Here is a 20,981-nt window from a genome sequence, read left to right as displayed (position 1 = left end):
GAATACGAGAGAAAAGGGCATGGGAGGGCTCTGGGGAGAATACCGAAGAAAAGGGCATTGGGGGGCTCTGGGGAGAATACGGGAGAAAAGGGCATGGGAGGGCTCTGGGGAGAATACGGGAGAAAAGGGCATGGGAGGGCTCTGGGGAGAATACGAAAGAAAAGGGCATGGGAGGGCTCTGGGGAGAATACCGAAGAAAAGGGCATTGGGGGGCTCTGGGGAGAATACGGGAGAAAAGGGCATGAGAGGGCTCTGGGGAGAATACGAGAGAAAAGGGCATGGGAGGGCTCTGGGGAGAATACGGGAGAAAAGGGCATGGGAGGGCTCTGGGGAGAATACCGAAGAAAAGGGCATTGGGGGGCTCTGGGGAGAATACGGGAGAAAAGGGCATGGGAGGGCTCTGGGGAGAATACCGAAGAAAAGGGCATTGGGGGGCTCTGGGGAGAATATGGGAGAAAAGGGCATGGGAGGGCTCTGGGGAGAATAGGGAAGATGGGCATGACCAAGAACGTAGCCTATTCATTCACTATAGACCTATGGCATCATATAGGGTGCAGCCTATCCTGCTCTTTTTGTGCGGCTGAATTCATGCTGTTGGATTCTCTCATTTTCAGTTTATATGAAGGAACCGGTCAGGCAGTTGGGTTGGTGCTCGCAGTGTGGCCCCCACCAGAGCTCTCTTCTCTTTTTCAGGGTTTACTCAGATGTTCTTTGAGGGTTATTGAGGATGTTTCTAAGTTCTCTACGTTGTCTGATAAAGTGAATATGAATGTAGCCCCCCTCCCCTGCCAGTACCCCCGACCTTCCTGTGAAAGTGAGCCAGTGCAGCTTTATAGAAGATTAGATAAGAAGAGATGTATCTGTCAGGCTGGAGACTAGCAATTCCCATATTTGAATATTTTCCAGGATTCCTTTGCTGGATTAGCAGCGCTGAACAAGAGCCTTGTTAAGTCACTAAATCCTGATGCTGCACAGCCAGCAAAGTACCGACATTGTGTTATGTAACACCACAGCGGGCGTCCTTCCTCACAAATATATGCCTGACATAAAACCTCATCCCATTATTATCTGATACTTTGGAGTTCCGATGCTTTGAAACAAAAGTCTTCGAGGAGGAAATCTCAGGATGTGTTTTGTATGCGTTCTACTCCCAATGCGTTGGCCTGACTTCACGCTGCGTCACGATAAACTGCAGCTGCTGTCCGCGTTTGATGGTGCAGTCCCGCTCTCCATGCTTTTGTCCCCCCCCCAGTGTAGGAAGACTGCTAATTACTGCTTTCAGTGCACAGAAATTTCTTTATCTCAACTGTGACATGTGCACATGGAGAGATAATAGTCATTCCAAACGTTTGGGCTTTTTTCCTGTATTTTTGAGCCAATGCATGAATTAACTAGCCAGCTTAACTAGCAAAATGTGCCTGTTCCTTGCATAGTGGACATCAAAAGGGGAGATGTGTTGGCCACAGAGCACCAATAGTAGGGGCTCTAGGAAGAATAGCTGAGGATGAGCATGGGTGGACTCTCTGAAGAATAGGAGAGGAAGGGAATGGGAGGGTTCTGGGAAGAATAGGAGAGGAAGGGCATGGGAGGGCTCTGGGAAGGATAGGAGAGGACGGGCATGGGGGGCTCTGGGAAGAATAGGAGAGGACGGGCATGGGAGGGTTCTGGGAAGAATAGGAGAGGAAGGGCATGGGAGGGCTCTGGGAAGAATAGGAGAGAAATGACATGGAGGTCTCTGGGAAGAATAGGAGAGGAAGGGCATGGGAGGGTTCTGGGAAGAATAGGAGAGGAAAGGCATGGGAGGGCTCTAGGAAGAATAGCTGAGGATGAGCATGGGTGGACTCTCTGAAGAATAGGAGAGGAAGGACATGAGGGGGCTTTGGGAAGAATAGGAGAGGAAGGGCATGGGAGGGTTCTGGGAAGAATAGGAGAGGAAGGGCATGGGGGCCTCTGGGAAGAATAGGAAAGGAAGGGAATGAGGGGCTCTGGGAAGGATAGGAGAGGACGGGCATGGGAGGGCTCTGGGAAGAATAGGAGAGGACGGGCATGGGAGGGTTCTGGGAAGAATAGGAGTGGAAGGGCATGGGGGCCTCTGGGAAGAATAGGAGGGGACGGGCATGGGAGGGCTCTGGGAAGAATAGGAGAGGAAGGGCATGAGAGGGTTCTGGGAAGAATAGGAGAGAAAGGGCATGGGGGCCTCTGGGAAGAATAGGAAAGGAAGGGAATGGGGGGCTCTGGGAAGAATAGGAGAAGACGGGCATGGGAGGGCTCTGGGAAGAATAGGAGAGGACGGGCATGGGAGGGTTCTGGGAAGAATAGGAGTGGAAGGGCATGGGGGCCTCTGGGAAGAATAGGAGGGGACGGGCATGGGAGGGCTCTGGGAAGAATAGGAGAGGAAGGGCATGAGAGGGTTCTGGGAAGAATAGGAGAGAAAGGGCATGGGAGGGTTCTGGGAAGGATAGAAGAGGAAGGGCATGCGAGGGTTCTGGGAAGAATAGGAGAGGAAGGGCATGAGAGGGTTCTGGGAAGAATAGGAGAGGAAGGGCATGGGAGGGTTCTGGGAAGAATAGGAGAGGAAGGACATGCGAGGGTTCTGGGAAGAATAGGAGAGGAAGGGCATGAGAGGGTTCTGGGAAGAATAGGAGAGGAAGGGCATGAGAGGGTTCTGGGAAGGATAGGAGAGGAAGGGCATGGGGGGCTCTGGGAAGGATAGGAGAGGAAGGGCGTGGGAGGGCTCTGGGAAGAATAGGAGAGGAATGGCATGTGGGGCTCTGGGAAGGATAGGAGAGGAAGGGCGTGGGAGGGCTCTGGGAAGAATAGGAGAGGAATGGCATGGGGGGCTCTGGGAAGGATAGGAGAGGAAGGGCGTGGGAGGGCTCTGGGAAGAATAGGAGAGGATGAGCATGGGAGGTCTTTGGGAGGAATAGGAGAAGTGCATGGGAGGGCTCTGGGAAGAATAAGAGAGGAAGGGCATGGGGGGATCTGGTAAGAATTGGGGAGGAAGGGCACAGAGGGCAATTTGAAGAGTAGCAAAGGAATGGAATGGGTGGCTCTGGGAAGAATAGAGGTGCATAGAGGGCATTGTTAGAAATAGGGAGCATGTTTATTGGACATGGCTGTGGAGGCTAGTAAAATGCCACGGGGGTGGGGGGCGCTAACAGAGAGGATACTAAATCAACATCAGTCCCTGACAAAGCAAGTAATGAGCTAATGAGCACTTCCAGAATTAGGTCAGCCATAACCATATACACTATATTGCCTAGTGTATTGTCCCCGCCCTCCAAATCACTGGATTCAGGTGCTCCAATCCCCTCCGTGGCCACAGGTGTATACAATCACGCCCCTAGGCATGCAGACTGCTTCTACAAACATTGGTGAAAGAATGGGTCGCTCTCAGGAGCTCAGTGACTCCAAGCGTGGTCCCGTGATAGGTGGCCACCTGGGCAATAAGTCCATCCGTGACATTTCCTGGCTACTAAATATTCCACGCTCAACTGTTAGTGGGATTATAACAAAGTGGAAGCAACTGGGAACAACAGCAACTCACCCACCAAGTGGTAGGCCACGTCACATGACAGGGCGGGGTCAGCGCATGCTGAAACGCACAGTGCGCAGAAGTCACCAACTGTCTGCAGAGTCAATAGCTAAAGACCTCCAAACTTGGTGTGGCCTTCAGATGAGCCCAACATCAGTGCGTAGAGAGCTTCATGGAATGGGTTTCCATGGCCAAGCAGCTGCATCCAAGCCTTACATCAAAGTGTCAGATGCCGTGGTGTAAAGCACGCCGCCACTGGACTCTAGAGCAGTGGAGACTTTTTCTCTGGAGTTGACCAATCATGCTTCTCTGTCTGGCAATCCGATGGATGTGTCTGGGTTTGGAGGTTGCCAGGAGAGCGGTACTTGCCTGACTGCCTTGTGCCAAGTGTAAAGTTTGGTGGGGGATTATGATGTGGGGTTGTTTTTCAGGGGTTAGGCTTGGCCCCCTATCTCCAGTGAAGGGAACTCTTAAGGTGTCAGCATACCAAGACATTTTGGACAATGTCATGCTTCCAACATGACTGCGCACCAGTGCACAAAGCAAGGTCCATAAAGACATGGAGGAGCCAGTTTGGGGTGGAGGAACTTGACTGGCCTGCACAGAGTCCTGACCTCAACCCCATAGAACACCTTTGGGATGAATTAGAGCGGAGACTGCGAGCCAGGCCTCCTCCCCCGACATCAGTGCCTGACCTGACAAATGTGCTTCTGGAAGAATGGTCCAACCTTCCCATAGACACCCTCCTAAACCTTGTGGACGGCCTTCCCAGAAGAGTTGAAGCTGTTATAGCTGCAAAGGGCGGGGCCAACTCAATATTGAACCCTACGGACTAACACTGGGGTGCCATTAAAATTAATGTGTGTATAAAGCCCGGCAGCCCAATACTTTTGGCAATATAGTATATTTGTATATATTCATATAGTTATATAAAAACTTTCTTTTTTCTTTTTCTTTTTTTAATTTTTAAATATAACTAGTTTATTTTTCATCAAAAGTAAATACAGTTTTTTTTAGGTTTTCAGTTTTAAGCTTATTTTTTTTTTTGTTAATTTTTAAAGAGATGTAAATAAAAACATACACACATATATATATATATATATATATATATATATATATATATATATATATATATATATATGTTTGTTTTGGTTTTTACATTTTAAACAAATTAAAAAAATATGTAAAAATGTAAAGAAAAAATAAAGTTTCCCCCAATTTTCAACTTCTAACAAAAAAGCAAAAACTTGAGCTGGATATTTATTCAAAAATATTACCAAACAAAGGCCTTATTTCTTCCTACAACCCAATCAGTAAAAGATGTAGGAATGCAGGTCAGTCACAGAGCTCTTGTCAGGCCAGGTGACGTATAGTGATGCTGTTAGATTTGCACATCTAGACATCTTTAATCTCCGGCAATGAAAGGGTTAGGTTTGACGTTGCAGCGCGCACGGACTGGCGTGTCTGCATCCAATGGATGTTTCCAGTCTATAGATTGTCTACGCAGTTGTGTTCAGTTTTCAGCAGAGCAGACGGGCAGCCTTGAGCACTTGTGTCCTTATTTATAGAGAAAATAATCCTCTGGATGGCTCGGTATGGGCGAAGCGCGTTGTGCCGCAGGATTACCGTCATGTGACTCACCAGAGGCGCGGGACTAGAGATGCCCTGCCGCCATCCTCCTATAACAAAAATGGAATTGCACCTTTTTCCTGTGTCTTTGTGAAAGTCAACTGGTCACAGGTCAAATCGGAATATTCGGCCATAAAGTATAACTAAAGGAAGATTTGATAGAGTGGAGAAGGATTTGAACGTGTGTCAGGGTTTCGTTCCTGTCTGTGCCCCCATTAGGGAGATTCACCCACTCCTGTTCTTGTTCCGAGACTGAAAGTGAATCCTACATTTTGGGTTTTCACCAGAACAAGAATAGAGGGGAAATCTTCCAGTGGGGACACTAGTTCCTGTGACAACCGGGGATTCCTCACATTGGAGGGATTCCCTCTCGCTTTTTGTTTTATCTCTGGGACAGGAAGCGAAGCAAAATTTCCCAAAATGTCAAAAAAAAAAACTGATAGTAGAAGATTTATCTTCTTTGTTTCCTTTTATTTAGCTTTGTGACCAAGCCTGATATGTCGGCTTGAGTAGTCACTTTGTCTTCTTTCTGCCAGCTCTGAGTGCGGCCAACTAAGCTTTTTAACCACTTCCAGTCCGGACACTTCCCCCCCCTTCCAGTCCGGACACTTTCCCCCCCCTTCCAGTCCGGACACTTTCCCCCCCTTCCAGTCCGGACACTTTCTCCCCTCTTTCAGTCCAGACACTTTCTCCCCCCTTTCAGTCCAGACACTTTCTCCCCCCTTTCAGTCCAGACACTTTCTCCCCCCTTTCAGTCCAGACACTTTCCCCCCCTTCCAGTCCGGACACTTCCCCCCCTTCCAGTCCGGACACTTTCCCCCCCTTCCAGTCCGGACACTTTCCCCTCCCTTCCAGTCCGGACACTTTCCCCCCCCTTCCAGTCCGGACACTTTCCCCTCCCTTCCAGTCCGGACACTTTCCCCCCCCTTCCAGTCCGGACACTTTCCCCCCCCTTCCAGTCCGGACACTTTCCCCCCCTTCCAGTCCGGACACTTTCTCCCCCCTTTCAGTCCAGACACTTTCCCCCCCTTCCAGTCCGGACACTTCCCCCCCCTTCCAGTCCGGACACTTTCCCCCCCTTCCAGTCCGGACACTTTCTCCCCCCTTCCAGTCCAGACACTTTCTCCCCCCTTCCAGTCCAGACACTTTCTCCCCCCTTTCAGTCCAGACACTTTCTCCCCCCTTCCAGTCCGGACACTTCCCCCCCTTCCAGTCCGGACACTTCCCCCCCTTCCAGTCCGGACACTTTCCCCCCCCTTCCAGTCCAGACACTTTCCCCCCCCTTCCAGTCCGGACACTTTCCCCCCCCTTCCAGTCCGGACACTTCCCCCCCCTTCCAGTCCGGACACTTTCTCCCCCTTCCAGTCCAGACACTTTCTCCCCCCTTTCAGTCCAGACACTTTCTCCCCCCTTTCAGTCCAGACACTTTCTCCCCCCTTCCAGTCCGGACACTTCCCCCCCTTCCAGTCCGGACACTTCCCCCCCTTCCAGTCCGGACACTTTTACCCCCCTTCCAGTCCGGACACTTTTACCCCCCTTCCAGTCCGGACACTTTTACCCCCCTTCCAGTCCGGACACTTCCCCCCCAGGCCAATTTTCAGCTTTCAGTGCTATCACACTTTGAATGACAATTGTGCGGTCATGCAACACTGTACCCATATGAATTTTTTAGCATTTTTTTTCTGAGACAGATAAAACTTTATTTTAGTGGTATTTATTCACCACTGGGATTTTAATTTTTTTTGCTATGTAAATGAAAAAGTGTTTTTCTTATAACATTTTGCAAATATCTTTCTTCATAAATCTTGGCCAAAATGTATTCAGTTATCTTTTTAGTAAAAAAAATAACCCAAATTAGTTTATAACCAAAAATTATAAATTTTCAAAACATTGTTTTTACATTTCTATTTTTTTTAATATTATTATTTGTTTTTTTTTTAACATACTGTCACCCTAGCAGTACAGTGTGACACTGTACTACTCGTTGGGGGGGGGGGGGGTGATGAAGATTTTTTTTTTACACTGTTTGCTTTTACACCCATAAAGGCTGTAAAAGCAATAATTTCTCCTTCTCTTTAGCTTCATTCTTGCAGCCATTGAGAAATACTGTGAGAACTGTGATTGGTCACAGCTTGTCACATGGTACAAGACTGTTGTGAATAGCCCTGTACCATGTGATCTCTGTGATCATTCACAGATTTCACACGTAGTAAGCAATGACTGGAATCAATGTTTTTCGTCAGGGACGTTTTTCTACAGCCATTAAACCCCCCAGCATGTTATCCTAGGTGTCAGCACACACAGACTGGAATCAACGTTTTTTGGCTGGAAAAAAACCCCAAAACTAGTGGGCTTCTAGAGGAGTTTTGTTGGTTGTAAAACACTCTAATGCTGAGAAACATGTCAAAATGCGGTAAAACGTTGTAACATGCCGCAAACCTGCATTTTTGGACATTTTTGTTTTAACCAAAAAAAGCTAAAACCGCCACTAAACGCTAATGTTAAAAAGCTGGAAAATGCATGTTTTTAACGCGACTTTACACTGCTAAAGTTACTAGCGTTATCAAAACGTCCCCCCAGTGTGCATGAGGACTTAAAGTGCAACAGCCCTAAAAGTTGAACATTAGCCCCTGGACAGGAAGGGGGTAAAAGTGCTCGGTGTTGAAGTGGTTAATACAGAGCAAAAGTGATCTATGCCAGTGCCGCTTTATGCTTTTATCGCAGATGTAGTGCGTTTGCCCACACCGGGTCACGTGATACATGCGATTTGGTTACAGCAAGTTTCCAGAAGTACTATATATATTAAAACATGCATAATATAAAAAAAAGTTCATAAATAACAAGTAATCCACTAGATGTAGCCGTATGCCAGGAGAAGCTTTGTCAGGAACACGTGATAAAAATGCTCACTCACCGGACGTGCTATAATCTAGCGCATAGCGCTTCCGGTGAGTGAGCATTTTTATCACATGTTCCTGACAAAGCTTCTCCTGGCATACGGCTACATCTAGTGGATTACTTGTTATTTAGGAACTGTTTTATTATATTATGCATGTTTTAACATACATGGGACATTATTTTATGATTTTATATATTATCATTATTTTTTATTAACTATATCTAGCGCTGCACTTCTATTTAGGTTTCTATGTTGAAGGTTTGCTGAGATTACCTTGAGTGCACTAGCTGCTGGTTTTGGAGCGCTCACTTTCTATTTATTTATCTTTCCAGAGATACTGCATGTGCTACTTTTGGTGCGGTGCGATCAGGGGCGGACTGACAACTCATGGGGCCCCCGGGCAATAGGGGATCATGGGGCACCTGTGTCCTTGCCCAAACTCAAAAAATCCTATGAAAAAGGTACCAGGGGCATCTCACGGGGCCCCCTACTGACCCCGGGCCCTCGGGCAGTGCCCGAGTTTCTAAATGGTCAGTCCGCCCCTGGGTGCGATTCAAATGAATAGACCCCAATCGCACTGCACTGAATCGCATGAGAATCAATGAAGCTGATTGGATTCTGTGCAAAGCTGTGACAGATTTTGTACTGTCCACCTTTAGTACATCAGCCCCTTTGTATGCAGCACAGCAGTTCCAGGATCGAATCTCTCTTTCTTGTGTGATCGCTGATTTCACACGCGCCTAGCCTGCCTTCACCTCCTCTGCCCTATAGAGGATAATGAGCCCGAGTATATAAAGGGAGTAATAAAATATGAAGACTGTTACATTGTGATTCTGTAACCCGATGTGTGTACGGCTCCAACGCTCTCCTGTAACCTTGAATACTGAATATCCGCACGCTTCACCTTTATATTCAAATGACGACCGCAAACCTTTTCCTTAATATCCGTCGCATTCTCTGAGCGACGACGTTCCTCATTGCTTTACAAAGACTATTCATGTTCTCCGCTGCAGCACGCCCGACTCTGCGCCTTATCAACCCTCACATTAGCATCACATCTATTATTACTGTTGTCGTAATTATATTTCTATCGCTCCGGCGTACTTTACAATGTCATGAGATACATGGGGGGAGATTTACCCTAGGTTCACATATATGCGGCCGTGCGGGCCACGTTTTGCACGGGCACAAGGGCCCATTCATTTGAATGGACTCCCGAGCCCCAAGACACACAGGGAAGAAGTCCCTGCACTTCTAAAAACTCAGTGCGCACGGGAACCTCGGTTCCCAGTACAGTTGCGTTTTCCAGTGCTGGTGGCGTGCCATTAGAACTTAAAAATGTTCATGTTTTTTCTTTCGATCAATTTCAAACATAAAGCTGTGCACTAATGATCAGATTATCGTACGGTCGCTTTGGAAGCGGTATTTTTCGTACAATTTTCTGATTGTGTGTACTAGGCTGTAGTAGTTCACAGCTGGCTCTGCACCAGAGGAGCGTACACTCTAATGTTCCTACCACAATCGCATCCTATTATTATAATACATTTATATAGCTCTGACATATACCATAGTGCTGTATGGAGAGCACTAAGCCAGTCACATCAGTCTGCTCACCATAGGAGTTTACACTCTAATGTTCCTGCCACAATCGCATCCTATTATTATAATACATTTATATAGCTCTGACATATACCATAGTGCTGTATGGAGAGCACTAAGCCAGTCACATCAGTCTGCTCACCATAGGAGCTTACACTCTAATGTTCCTGCCACAATCGCATCCTATTATTATAATACATTTATATAGCTCTGACATATACCATAGTGCTGTATGGAGAGCACTAAGCCAGTCACATCAGTCTCTGTACCAGAGGAGCTTACACTCTAATGCCCCCTCCCCCCCACAGTCACATCAGTCTCTGTACCAGAGGAGCTTACACTCTAATGCCCCCTCCCCCACAGTCACATCCTATTATTATAATACATTTATATAGCTCTGACATAATCTGCGCAAAATCAGAGCAACCAATCCGCTTCCAGGTTTTATTGTCAAAGCTGAACTGAACAAGCTGAAGGTAGAAGCTGATTGGCTGCCATGTACATTTTATATAGCTCTGACATATGCCGCAGTGCTGTATGGAGAGCACCGAGCCAGTCACATCAGTCTGTTCATCATAGGAGCTTACACTCTAATGTTCCTACCACAATCGCATCCTATTATTATAATACATTTATATAGCTCTGACATATACCATAGTGCTGTATGGAGAGCACTAAGCCAGTCACATCAGTCTGCTCACCATAGGAGCTTACACTCTAATGTTCCTGCCACAATCGCATCCTATTATTATAATACATTTATATAGCTCTGACATATACCATAGTGCTGTATGGAGAGCACTAAGCCAGTCACATCAGTCTCTGTACCAGAGGAGCTTACACTCTAATGCCCCCTCCCCCCCACAGTCACATCAGTCTCTGTACCAGAGGAGCTTACACTCTAATGCCCCCTCCCCCACAGTCACATCCTATTATTATAATACATTTATATAGCTCTGACATAATCTGCGCAAAATCAGAGCGACCAATCCGCTTCCAGGTTTTATTGTCAAAGCTGAACTGAACAAGCTGAAGGTAGAAGCTGATTGGCTGCCATGTACATTTTATATAGCTCTGACATATGCCGCAGTGCTGTATGGAGAGCACCGAGCCAGTCACATCAGTCTGTTCATCATAGGAGCTTACACTCTAATGTTCCTACCACAATCGCATCCTATTATTATAATACATTTATATAGCTCTGACATATACCATAGTGCTGTATGGAGAGCACTAAGCCAGTCACATCAGTCTGCTCACCATAGGAGCTTACACTCTAATGTTCCTGCCACAATCGCATCCTATTATTATAATACATTTATATAGCTCTGACATATACCATAGTGCTGTATGGAGAGCACTAAGCCAGTCACATCAGTCTCTGTACCAGAGGAGCTTACACTCTAATGCCCCCTCCCCCCCACAGTCACATCAGTCTCTGTACCAGAGGAGCTTACACTCTAATGCCCCCTCCCCCACAGTCACATCCTATTATTATAATACATTTATATAGCTCTGACATAATCTGCGCAAAATCAGAGCGACCAATCCGCTTCCAGGTTTTATTGTCAAAGCTGAACTGAACAAGCTGAAGGTAGAAGCTGATTGGCTGCCATGTACATTTTATATAGCTCTGACATATGCCGCAGTGCTGTATGGAGAGCACCGAGCCAGTCACATCAGTCTGTTCATCATAGGAGCTTACACTCTAATGTTCCTACCACAGTCACATCCTATTATTATAATATATTTATATAGCTCTGACATATACCACAGTGCTGTATGGAGAGCACATCAGTCAGCTCACCATAGGAGCTTACACTCTAATGTTCCTACAACAGTCACATCCTATTATTATAATATATTTATATAGCTCTGACATATACCATAGTGCTGTATAGAGAGCACTAAGCCAGTCACATCAGTCTCTGTACAGAGGAGCCTACACTCTAATGTCCCCTCCCCCTCAGTCACATCAGTCTCTGTACAGAGGAGCTTACACTCTAATGTCCCCTCCCCCACAGTCACATCAGTCTCTGTACAGAGGAGCTTACACTCTAATGTCCCCTCCCCCACAGTCACATCAGTCTCTGTACCAGGGGAGCTTACACTCTAATGTCCCCTCCCCCCACAGTCACATCAGTCTCTGTACCAGAGGAGCTTACATTCTAATGTCCCCTCCCCCACAGTCACATCAGTCTCTGTACCAGGGGAGCTTACACTCTAATGTCCCCTCCCTCACAGTCACATCAGTCTCTGTACAGAGGAGCTTACACTCTAATGTCCCCTCCCCCACAGTCACATCAGTCTCTGTACCAGGGGAGCTTACACTGTAATGTCCCCTCCCCCACAGTCACATCAGTCTCTGTACCAGAGGAGCTTACATTCTAATGTCCCCTCCCCCACAGTCACATCAGTCTCTGTACCAGAGGAGCTTACACTCTAATGTCCCCTCCCCCACAGTCACATCAGTCTCTGTACAGAGGAGCTTACACTCTAATGTCCCCTCCCCCACAGTCACATCAGTCTCTGTACAGAGGAGCTTACACTCTAATGTCCCCTCCCCCCCAGTCACATCAGTCTCTGTACAGAGGAGCTTACACTCTAATGTCCCCTGCCCCACAGTCATACACTATTATTATAATACATTTATATAGCTCTGACATATACCACAGTGCTGTATGGAGAGCACGTTAGTCTGTGCACCATAGGAGCTTACGCTCTAGTGTCCTGACCACGGACACACACATCTTAAAGCTTTTTAAAAATGTTTTCTGTACTGTCTTCCCCTGAATTGTTTATACTTAAATATATATATATGTTTTCAGTCCTGGTGGCGGTTTGTACGGCATTGACAGCATGCCGGATCTTCGCAAGAAGAAGCCAATCCCATTGGTCAGCGATTTGGTGAGTCCAGTTTATTTCTCCATTTGGCCCTTCCTCTGCCATCATTCCTTCCATTCTAATATCCACGCTGTCACCATGTAATCTTCATTTTCTATGTTCCGTTAAAGAGAATGGAAACTCCATTTGTTTCCCATCGTTGAGTATTGGGAACGGTTTGGCACATAGATATGTAGAGCCATCCTCACAGAAGTTGTCTCCTCTTCCCCACCATGTATGAATAGACAGAGATTATAGTAGCCTCAGGGAGGAGGAGGAGACATGGTCCAGGCCAGGTAGGCTTACGTCTATGAATGTGGTCCGTCTTTCTTTCCAAACCTACCCTGGAGGGCAGCTCTCTCTGGCTGATTTGCACAAAGTGTTTCTCAACTCTTTATCCATGCCGGAGCTCCTGAAGACAGCCGGAGGTGTGGACCTCAGAAGGCTCGAGATGAGGACCACACCAGGTTCGGGCATTGCTTTAGAACTTTTGTCTGGTGTGTTGGGGAAGGTGGTGGTCCCCCTACCTACAGATAAGGTATGTCTGTAAAAGAGATTTATACCTTACATTTGGTGGGATTTTTAAGTCTACCTTAAAATATATAAATCAGACAATTTTTTTAAAAGAAATTTGACATTTTATTTAACACATCAGTACATATTTCCCCATAGAATGTAACAATTCTTGAACGCATACTTGCTTGACAATATTTGTAATTATTGCATAGAAAAATGAGCAATATCTCTTGAAGTGGATATTCATCTTGCAACCTCATTTGAGGGAACTACAAGTGCATTCAGCCTAAAGCCAACGCGTTTCGTTACTTTATTGCAGATTCTTCCTCAGGGAAGGCATACCGCTCACAAAAAATGATCAAGCTGAGAATGTGTGCTGTGCTTTTGGAGAATTAGGCCCCCCCCCATATTATGGATGAGATCATCACTTGGCAAGCAAGAACCACGGGTGCCACATTGAAGAGTAATTCTTTAGATTTGCCATGAATATATATGGTGCTGTGGTAATTTCATCTCTGAAATCTAGCAACTGTCAAAATGTGTCCGGTCCCCGGGAGAACCACATCTATTTACGACTCTCTGATGGGTTAAAGTTTGAATGCCAGATTTCTGAGGTTAAATTACCACAGCACCGCATATGTTCATGGCCAGGGGCGGACTGACAACTCATGGGGCCCCCGGGCAATAGGGGATCATCTAAAAAATTACTCTTCAATGTGGCATTCGTGGTTCTTGCTTGCCAAGCAATGATCTCATCCTTCATATGGGGGGGACTCATACTCCAAAAGCACAGCACACATTCTCAGCTTGATCATTTTTTGTGAGCGGTATCCCTTCCCTGAGGAAGAATCTGCATTAAAGTATTCGAAACACGTTGGCTTTAGGCGGAATGCACTTGTACTTCCCTCAAATGAAGCTGATATTCATCTTGCAACCTCATTTGAGGAAACTACAAGTGTATTCAGCCTATATCCATCACATTTCGAATACTTTAATGCAGATTCTTCCTCAGGGAAGGGATACCGTTTACAAAAAATGATCAGACTGAGAATGTGTACTGTGCTTTTGGAGTATGAGTGTCAGGGCTCCCAGGTATGACCAGAAGTGTGTGACTGAAGCAGGGAAACGCAGACCTCAGATATGTTATAAACAATATAATTTATTAACACTAACAATACAAACATAAACGCAGTGCAATACTAAAACATAATACGGTGCAAACAAACCAAACCAACCACCCACAGATAACAGTATATTCAAGCAAGCGTCGTCAGGCAGGCCGGGTCAATATCAATTGGGCAGGTAGGTACAGGGGGAGCAAGCGGAGAATGGTCGGGGTCACAGGCCAGGTTCAGCAGGTAGCAAGCAGCATAGTACAGAGGGTCAGGCAGAGGGATGGTCCGGGTCACAAGCCAGGGATCAGAACAGGTAGCAAGCAGCGTAGTACAGAGGGTCAGACAGAGGGATGGTCAGGGTCACAAGCCAGGATCAGAGCAGGAGAAGTCAGCAAAGGAACAGAAACAGGATGCAGGACAGATACAGGGCCCAGGACAAACACAACACCAAGGCAGAGTCTGCAAGTCTGGCCATCCCTTAAATACACCAGTATCATCAGTTCCAGGTGTTAGCTGGCTGAGAGGTTGAGTCTCTGATTGCTGGGAGCACCCGCTGGCCAGCCCTGGTACTGCAGATCAAAAGGCAGGTGAGTCCCACCATTGCTGGCCAGTCCATTCCTAACAATGAGTCCCCCCCCCCCCCCCCTTCCCCTATGAAGGATGAGATCATTACTTGGCATGCAAGAACCACGGGTGCCACATTGAAGAGTAATTCTTTAGATTTGCCATGAATATATACGGTGCTGTGGAAAATGAACCTCAGAAATCTGGCATTCAGACTTTAGCCCATCAGAGAGTCGAAAATAGATGTGGTCCATGTGGTTCTCTTGGGGACCGGACACAATTTGACAGCTGCCAGATTTCAGAGATGAAATTACCACAGCACCATATATGTTCATGGCAAATCTAAAGAATTACTCTTCAGTGTGCCTCCCGTGGTTCTTGCATGCCAAGTGATGATCTCATCCTTCATATGGGGGGGACTCATACTCCAAAAGCACAGCACACATTCTCAGCTTCATCGTTTTTTTGTGAGCGGTATCCCTTCCCTGAGGAAAATTCTGCATTAAAGTAACGAAACGCGTTGGCTTTAGGCTGAATGCACTTGTAGTTCCCTCAAATGAGGTTGCAGGATGAATATCCACTTCAAGAGATATCGCTCATTTTTCTATGCAATAATTACTAATATTGTAAAGCAAGTATGCTTTCAAGAATTGTTACATTCCATGGGGGAAATATGTACTGATGTGTTAAATAAAATGTCAAATTTCTTTTAAAAAATTGTCTGATTTATATATTTTAAGGTAGACTTAAAAATCCCACCAAATGTAAGGTATAAATCTCTTTGTCAGGATAACATACCTTATCTGTAGGTAGGGGGACCACCACCTTCCCCTTTCCCAACACACCATACAAAAAAAACATGTGGGGTAAAGTTCTAAATAAATATAAATATATAATATTTTAAGGTTGCCTTAAAAATCCCACCAAATGTAAGGTATAAATCTGTCAGAAAAATATGGATGAAGGCACCCACACCGTAGGTTATACCCGATGACTCTCTTGTCTAGGTATGTTGTCCTCACATTGCCTATTGAGGAATTCTCTCATTGCCTTTCTTTACCAGGTGCTGAGAATAGAGACAGGCTGAGCAGTTCTTTCAATGATTGGAAAATCATGTTTTCACTTTGATAAAATAGATATTATTTCTATTCTGTGGAAAAAAAAATGAATCAACGGTAATTTATGTTCTTGAAGCCCAGTTGTACTTTCCTTTTAGAACAGTTGCATACTATTATTTAAAAAAAAAATTAATCATTGTCTTTGTTAGTTTTGTTTGGAAAGCAGTCACAGCCTGAATAGAAAAGCCTAACCCCTGTCAGCATGCTGCAGAGAAGGACCCTTGCTCTCTGAGTGTAAGAGTGGCCCCTCTGCTGAGGTCCGTCACCCCCCTCTGCTTTGGTAGCTCTCCAGTTAGTAGAGAGCATGTGCTTTGCATATTGAAGAGTTGTAGCTTTGAATCAGTTGGGGGAGGGGTTGTCAGACCACAGCAGAGAGGCCGCTGTTTCCACACATTATAAACATGCATTGGTCAGCAAAGCCTTTGGTACCAGGAATAGAGCTAGCTAGAGATGTATGATTATTATAATTATACAGGATTTATATAGCGCTAGCACTTTACAACATGAGGGCAGACGGTACAGTTACAATACATTTCAATACAGGAGGAATCAGAGGGCCCGGCTCATTAGAGCTTACAATTTAATAGGGAGGATCAGGTGGTACAAAAGGTAATAACTGCAGGGGGTTGATGCCAAAAATAAAAGTACAGTTGTTAGGTGGAGGCAAGATAGGCTTCTCTGAACAGAAGGGTTTTCAGGGACTGCCTAAAAGTGGACAGCGTAGGAGATAGTCTGGGAGATTGGGATAGGGAGTTCCAAAGGATGGGAAAGGCTTGTGAGAGGTCCTGGATTTGAGCATGGGAGAAGGTGACAAGGGAGCTAGAAAGCAGGAGGTCTTAGGAGGAACAAAGAGCAGAAACGGCCATAGATGGATCAAAATTCAGCTGGTCCCTGCCAAACTGTCCGAATTTCGATCCATTTGTGGCCAGCTTGAACTATTATGGAATACTGAGGTACAACTGCTTGCTTTCAGCAAGCTGAATGTGATGAAGAAGACTGGGAACCTCTCGGCAGATACGTTTTATAGCTCATCGTCCCTTTACCGTAGTTTCAATATTAGTAAGCAAATCCCCTTGGGTGGTGGGAATTCAGCAGTTGTATTATTGGCAGTAAAAGCAAATCCTTTGGTGAGATTTTTATTTTTTTATTTTTTATTTTTTATTTTTTTTTAGTTTAGGTGGAGAGCGTAGAAGATAGACTGGGATATTAGGATAGAGAGTTCCAAAGGATGGGAAAGGCTTGTGAGAGGTCCTGGATTTGAGCATGGGAGGAGGTGACAAGGGAGCTAGAGAGCAGGAGGTCTTGGGAGGAACAAAGAGCAGAAACGGCCATAGATGGATCGAAATTCAGCTGGTCCCTGCCAAACTGTCCAAATTTCGATCCATCTGTGGCCAGCTTGAACTATTATGGAGTACTAAGGTACAACTGCTTGCTTTCAGCAAGCTGAGTGTGATGAAGAAGAAGACTAGGAACCTCTCGGCAGATACCTTTTATTTTATTGCTGTGTCCCCACCGGGGAGATTCATGAGTGATAACAGAAATTGAAGAGAAGTCTCTCAATGGGAAAACAGAACTTCTAAATGTTCTCAACTATAACTAATCTTGTAAAAAAAAAAAAGGTTGTTGTGCTGGGAATATTACTGAATTCTATATGGAACCCTTGGTAAGTGTCTTACAGGTGATGTATGGACCATCTTTTTCTTTCTCCTCATTATTCCTAAACACACATCATTTCCTCCCTCTGCTTCTTCAATTGACATTCTTCTTGAATTAACCTATTGTAATTCTCTTATATGCCGACCCTTCTATTAACAGGCGATGGTAAGTGGCTGCAACCCCACCTGTAGCTGCAACAGTCAGACTCCACCATGATTTAGTAGTGTACTTCTCGGCTCCACCCCCCCCCCCCCCCTACAAAATTTAGTTTTATTACCCTTTTTTACATCACTGATTTAATGGACCTTAAAGTAGCAAAATGTCCACTTTTATTCTCTATCATTCTGCTTAGTTGTTGGTGGGAAATTAGACTTGTAAAGGTCAACAGCCTAGTTGGTTCTGAGAGGGGTTGAAAGGATGAAGGTTGCAGTGACGGATTTGGTGTCGGATATCTGGCTGATGGTGATGGTGTTTGTTCCCCCACAGGTTTGCTTTAATTCTAACCTCCTGATCGTAGTTTCATCTGCTTCTTCAGCCAAGAAATGCACAACTTGGGTATAGTGGATGGTGTGGATGGTTGGCTAAGAGGTGGATATCACAATGATGTTCTGAGGTGTTGAAGGACACGTGGGTCTGTCATACCCAACTCTTCCACAGCTGAACTACCTTACCTACAGAGGAAATGGCATCCCTAGGCAGGTGCGAGGGGTGCGCGCCACACCGGGTGACACCTAGCGCATGGGGTGACACCGGACCAGCTCCACGAAAAGGTGAGTTGTAAAGCAAGCCGACGATCCCCGCAGGATGGATTGGATCTGCGGATTGAGCATAATGGATCGGACTCCAATCCATTAATCTCCCCAATCCACAGATCTGATCCATCCTTCAGGGATCATCGGCTTTCTTTACAACGTACCTTTTCGGGGAGCAGCTCTGGTGTCACCCTGTATAGGTTGCATGCCGGCGATCTTCACAGGATGGATGGGATCTACGGATTGGGGAGGATAATGGAACGGACTCCAATCCATTAATCTCCCCAATCCGCAGACCTGATCCATCCTTCAGGGATCATCGGCTTGCTTTACAACTTACCTTTTCGGGGAGCGGGTCCGGTGTCACGCCGTATAGGTTGCATGCCGGCGATCCTCACAGGATAGATGGGATCTACGGATTGGGGAGGATAATGGATCGGACTCCGATCCATTATGCTCAATCCGCAGATCCGATCCATTCTGCGGGGATCGTCGGAGGGGTTGTCACCAAGTGTTATCGCACCGGGTGACACCAACCCTAGGGAGGCCCCTGCACAGAGGTACACAGGACTGTACACGTCTTAAGGCCCCATTCTCCTGAGCGTTTGTAGCTCAAAGCTCCAAAACACTCCATGGAGAGAAAAAAAAAAAAAAATCAATTATTCTCTATGGAGATGGTTTACATCTATACTCCAAGTCGCCTGAAACCAAACTCTTGAAGCTCAAAAAAGTTTTGGAACTACTTTTGCTGCTTGATTTGGGCAGAGAGGTGTGTTTTTTTTTTGTTTTGTTTTTTTAGCGTTTTCTTTTCTCCTTAGAAATGCATTGAAACACGCGATTCACACGTTTCTGAGCTTTTTCACATCTTTTGTCACGTCCTTTTTTTTTTTTTTGCTCAAAAGCAATAATTTTAAAAAATAATCACAAATGTGTACATATATAAATAATTAAAATATATAATAATAAATGATCTATAAATTAACTACTAATCCTCTAACCAAAAAAAAAAAAAAATAAAATAAATTAACCCCTACACGTGACTCTTAACCCTGACCAAAAAAAATTAATAACTTAACCCCTAACCTCATTTCTAACCTTAAACCTAAGCCCTAACCCTAACAGAACAATGAAAACAAAAATAAATATTTTTTGTATTTATATATTTTTTTTTATTAATAATAATACATTGACCCCCAACCCTAACTGTAACCATTAACCTAACCCCGAACCCTAACAAAAAAAAATAAATAAAACCAAATTAAAGTTCCTCTAAAGCAGTGTTTCTCAACTCCAGTCCTCATGGACCCCCAACAGGTCATGTTTTCAGGATTTCCCTCAGATGAAACAGCTGTGGTAATTACTAAGGCAGTGAAACTGATCAAATCACCTGTGCAAAATAATGGAAATCCTGAAAACATGACCTGTTGGGGGTCCATGAGGACTGGAGTTGAGAAACACTGCTCTAAAGCCTTGAGGTTTTTCACCTTAATGCATTCTCTCTCTGCTATCAAATGCTGTGACACGGGTGCAGGGATGAGCCCACATGGGTGCTCCCATGGAAAGCAGCTTTCCATGTGGACATCCACCAAAATGGAGGGGCCAGGAGCACCAGCGGAGAACTTCAGAAGAGCAGGATCAGGGCTGCTCTGTGCAAAAGCATTGCACAGAGCAGGTAAGTATAACATGTTTGACATTTTTATTAAAAAAAGGTTTAGTATCACCTTAATAAATGGTAAATAATAAAGAAAAGCTGATGAAAATGCTAAAAAAGTTTAAAAACATAGCAACAAATGATGAAACCGATGATATTTGTTTTTCTCTACTGTCTATTAAAAAAAACAAAAACCAAAGCTCAGAAACACTTTAAAAACGCTGTACAAAAACGGACATACAAACGCACGTCAAAATGCACAGGAAAAAAAAAAGTGGCGCTCGGTGCCAAAATGATACTAAAACCTTTACTGTTTTAAGAACCATGTATGGTGTCTCCCTCACAGAAATGTGCATTTCTAAAGAATGGCCCACCACCCTGCTGTCAGTAGGGAAGGTGAATGTCGTTTGTGAAAAACTTGCCTTAGTACCACCACTCCACCAATTTATCCCTATGTTTTTCCAGATTTTTAGGGAGGGTTTGTCTGTCAGGTTCTCAATGTGTCGGCCTTAAAGGTCTATTTTTAAATAAGGCACAACTTTATCCAAGGATCGGCACATTTTTCCAACTGAATCCAATTAGAAAATTTGTGAGAAAGTTGTGAAAACCTTGTGTGAAAACAATTATAAATAGATCTCTGGGGATCCCAAAAAAGTCTTATGAAAATTAAGATGTTTGGATATGGAGGTCCAGCCCAGACCTGGAAGCTTGATTGTATTTGGATAAGATCGGGAGTCCTACCCACTCTATTGATGTTGTTTTCTGCATCTCCCAAGGCTCTCTTTGTGTCTCCAATGGGTTCAGGGTATGAATAGGTCCTTCAGAAACAAGATTTGTCTCTGTGGGGAATAAAGGAGCTGACTGTTAAGTCTCATTGAATGCATTGTGTTGATTGAAACACCATGTGGGCTGCATTTGTTCCTAAAACCCCTGGTAATCCAACATTTTAATGTGCGGATGCTTTCAAAAGGTTAATGGTGGGGAGAGATGTTAACACAGTAAGAATGAACTTGTATTTGACTGAAGTGAGGGCCAAGGCCATTGATCCCCTTCAGGCTGAGTTG

At 45.2% G+C, this 20,981-nt stretch overlaps 1 protein-coding gene across 5 annotated transcripts in view; it reads left to right on the top strand.

Annotated features, from left to right (window-relative positions):
* Positions 1-20,981, top strand: part of LOC149445877 (protein unc-13 homolog B-like) — a 294,951-nt gene that overhangs the window by 82,711 nt on the left and 191,259 nt on the right. For all 5 annotated transcript variants that reach the window (XM_089653343.1, XM_089653341.1, XM_089653342.1 and 2 more), the window contains one exon: positions 12,491-12,569. In XM_089653343.1, coding sequence (XP_089509469.1) covers positions 12,491-12,569 — 79 coding nt within the window. The remainder of the gene's footprint in view (positions 1-12,490; positions 12,570-20,981) is intronic.

This window comes from Staurois parvus, unplaced genomic scaffold (genome assembly GCF_062004578.1).
Source record: "Staurois parvus isolate SC_StPar_1 unplaced genomic scaffold, SC_StPar_1.0 ptg000706l, whole genome shotgun sequence".
In the NCBI taxonomy this organism is placed as follows: Eukaryota; Metazoa; Chordata; class Amphibia; order Anura; family Ranidae; genus Staurois; species Staurois parvus.
The sequence above is the reverse complement of the archived record's forward strand: the minus strand, read 5'-3'. Positions and strand labels throughout refer to the sequence as shown.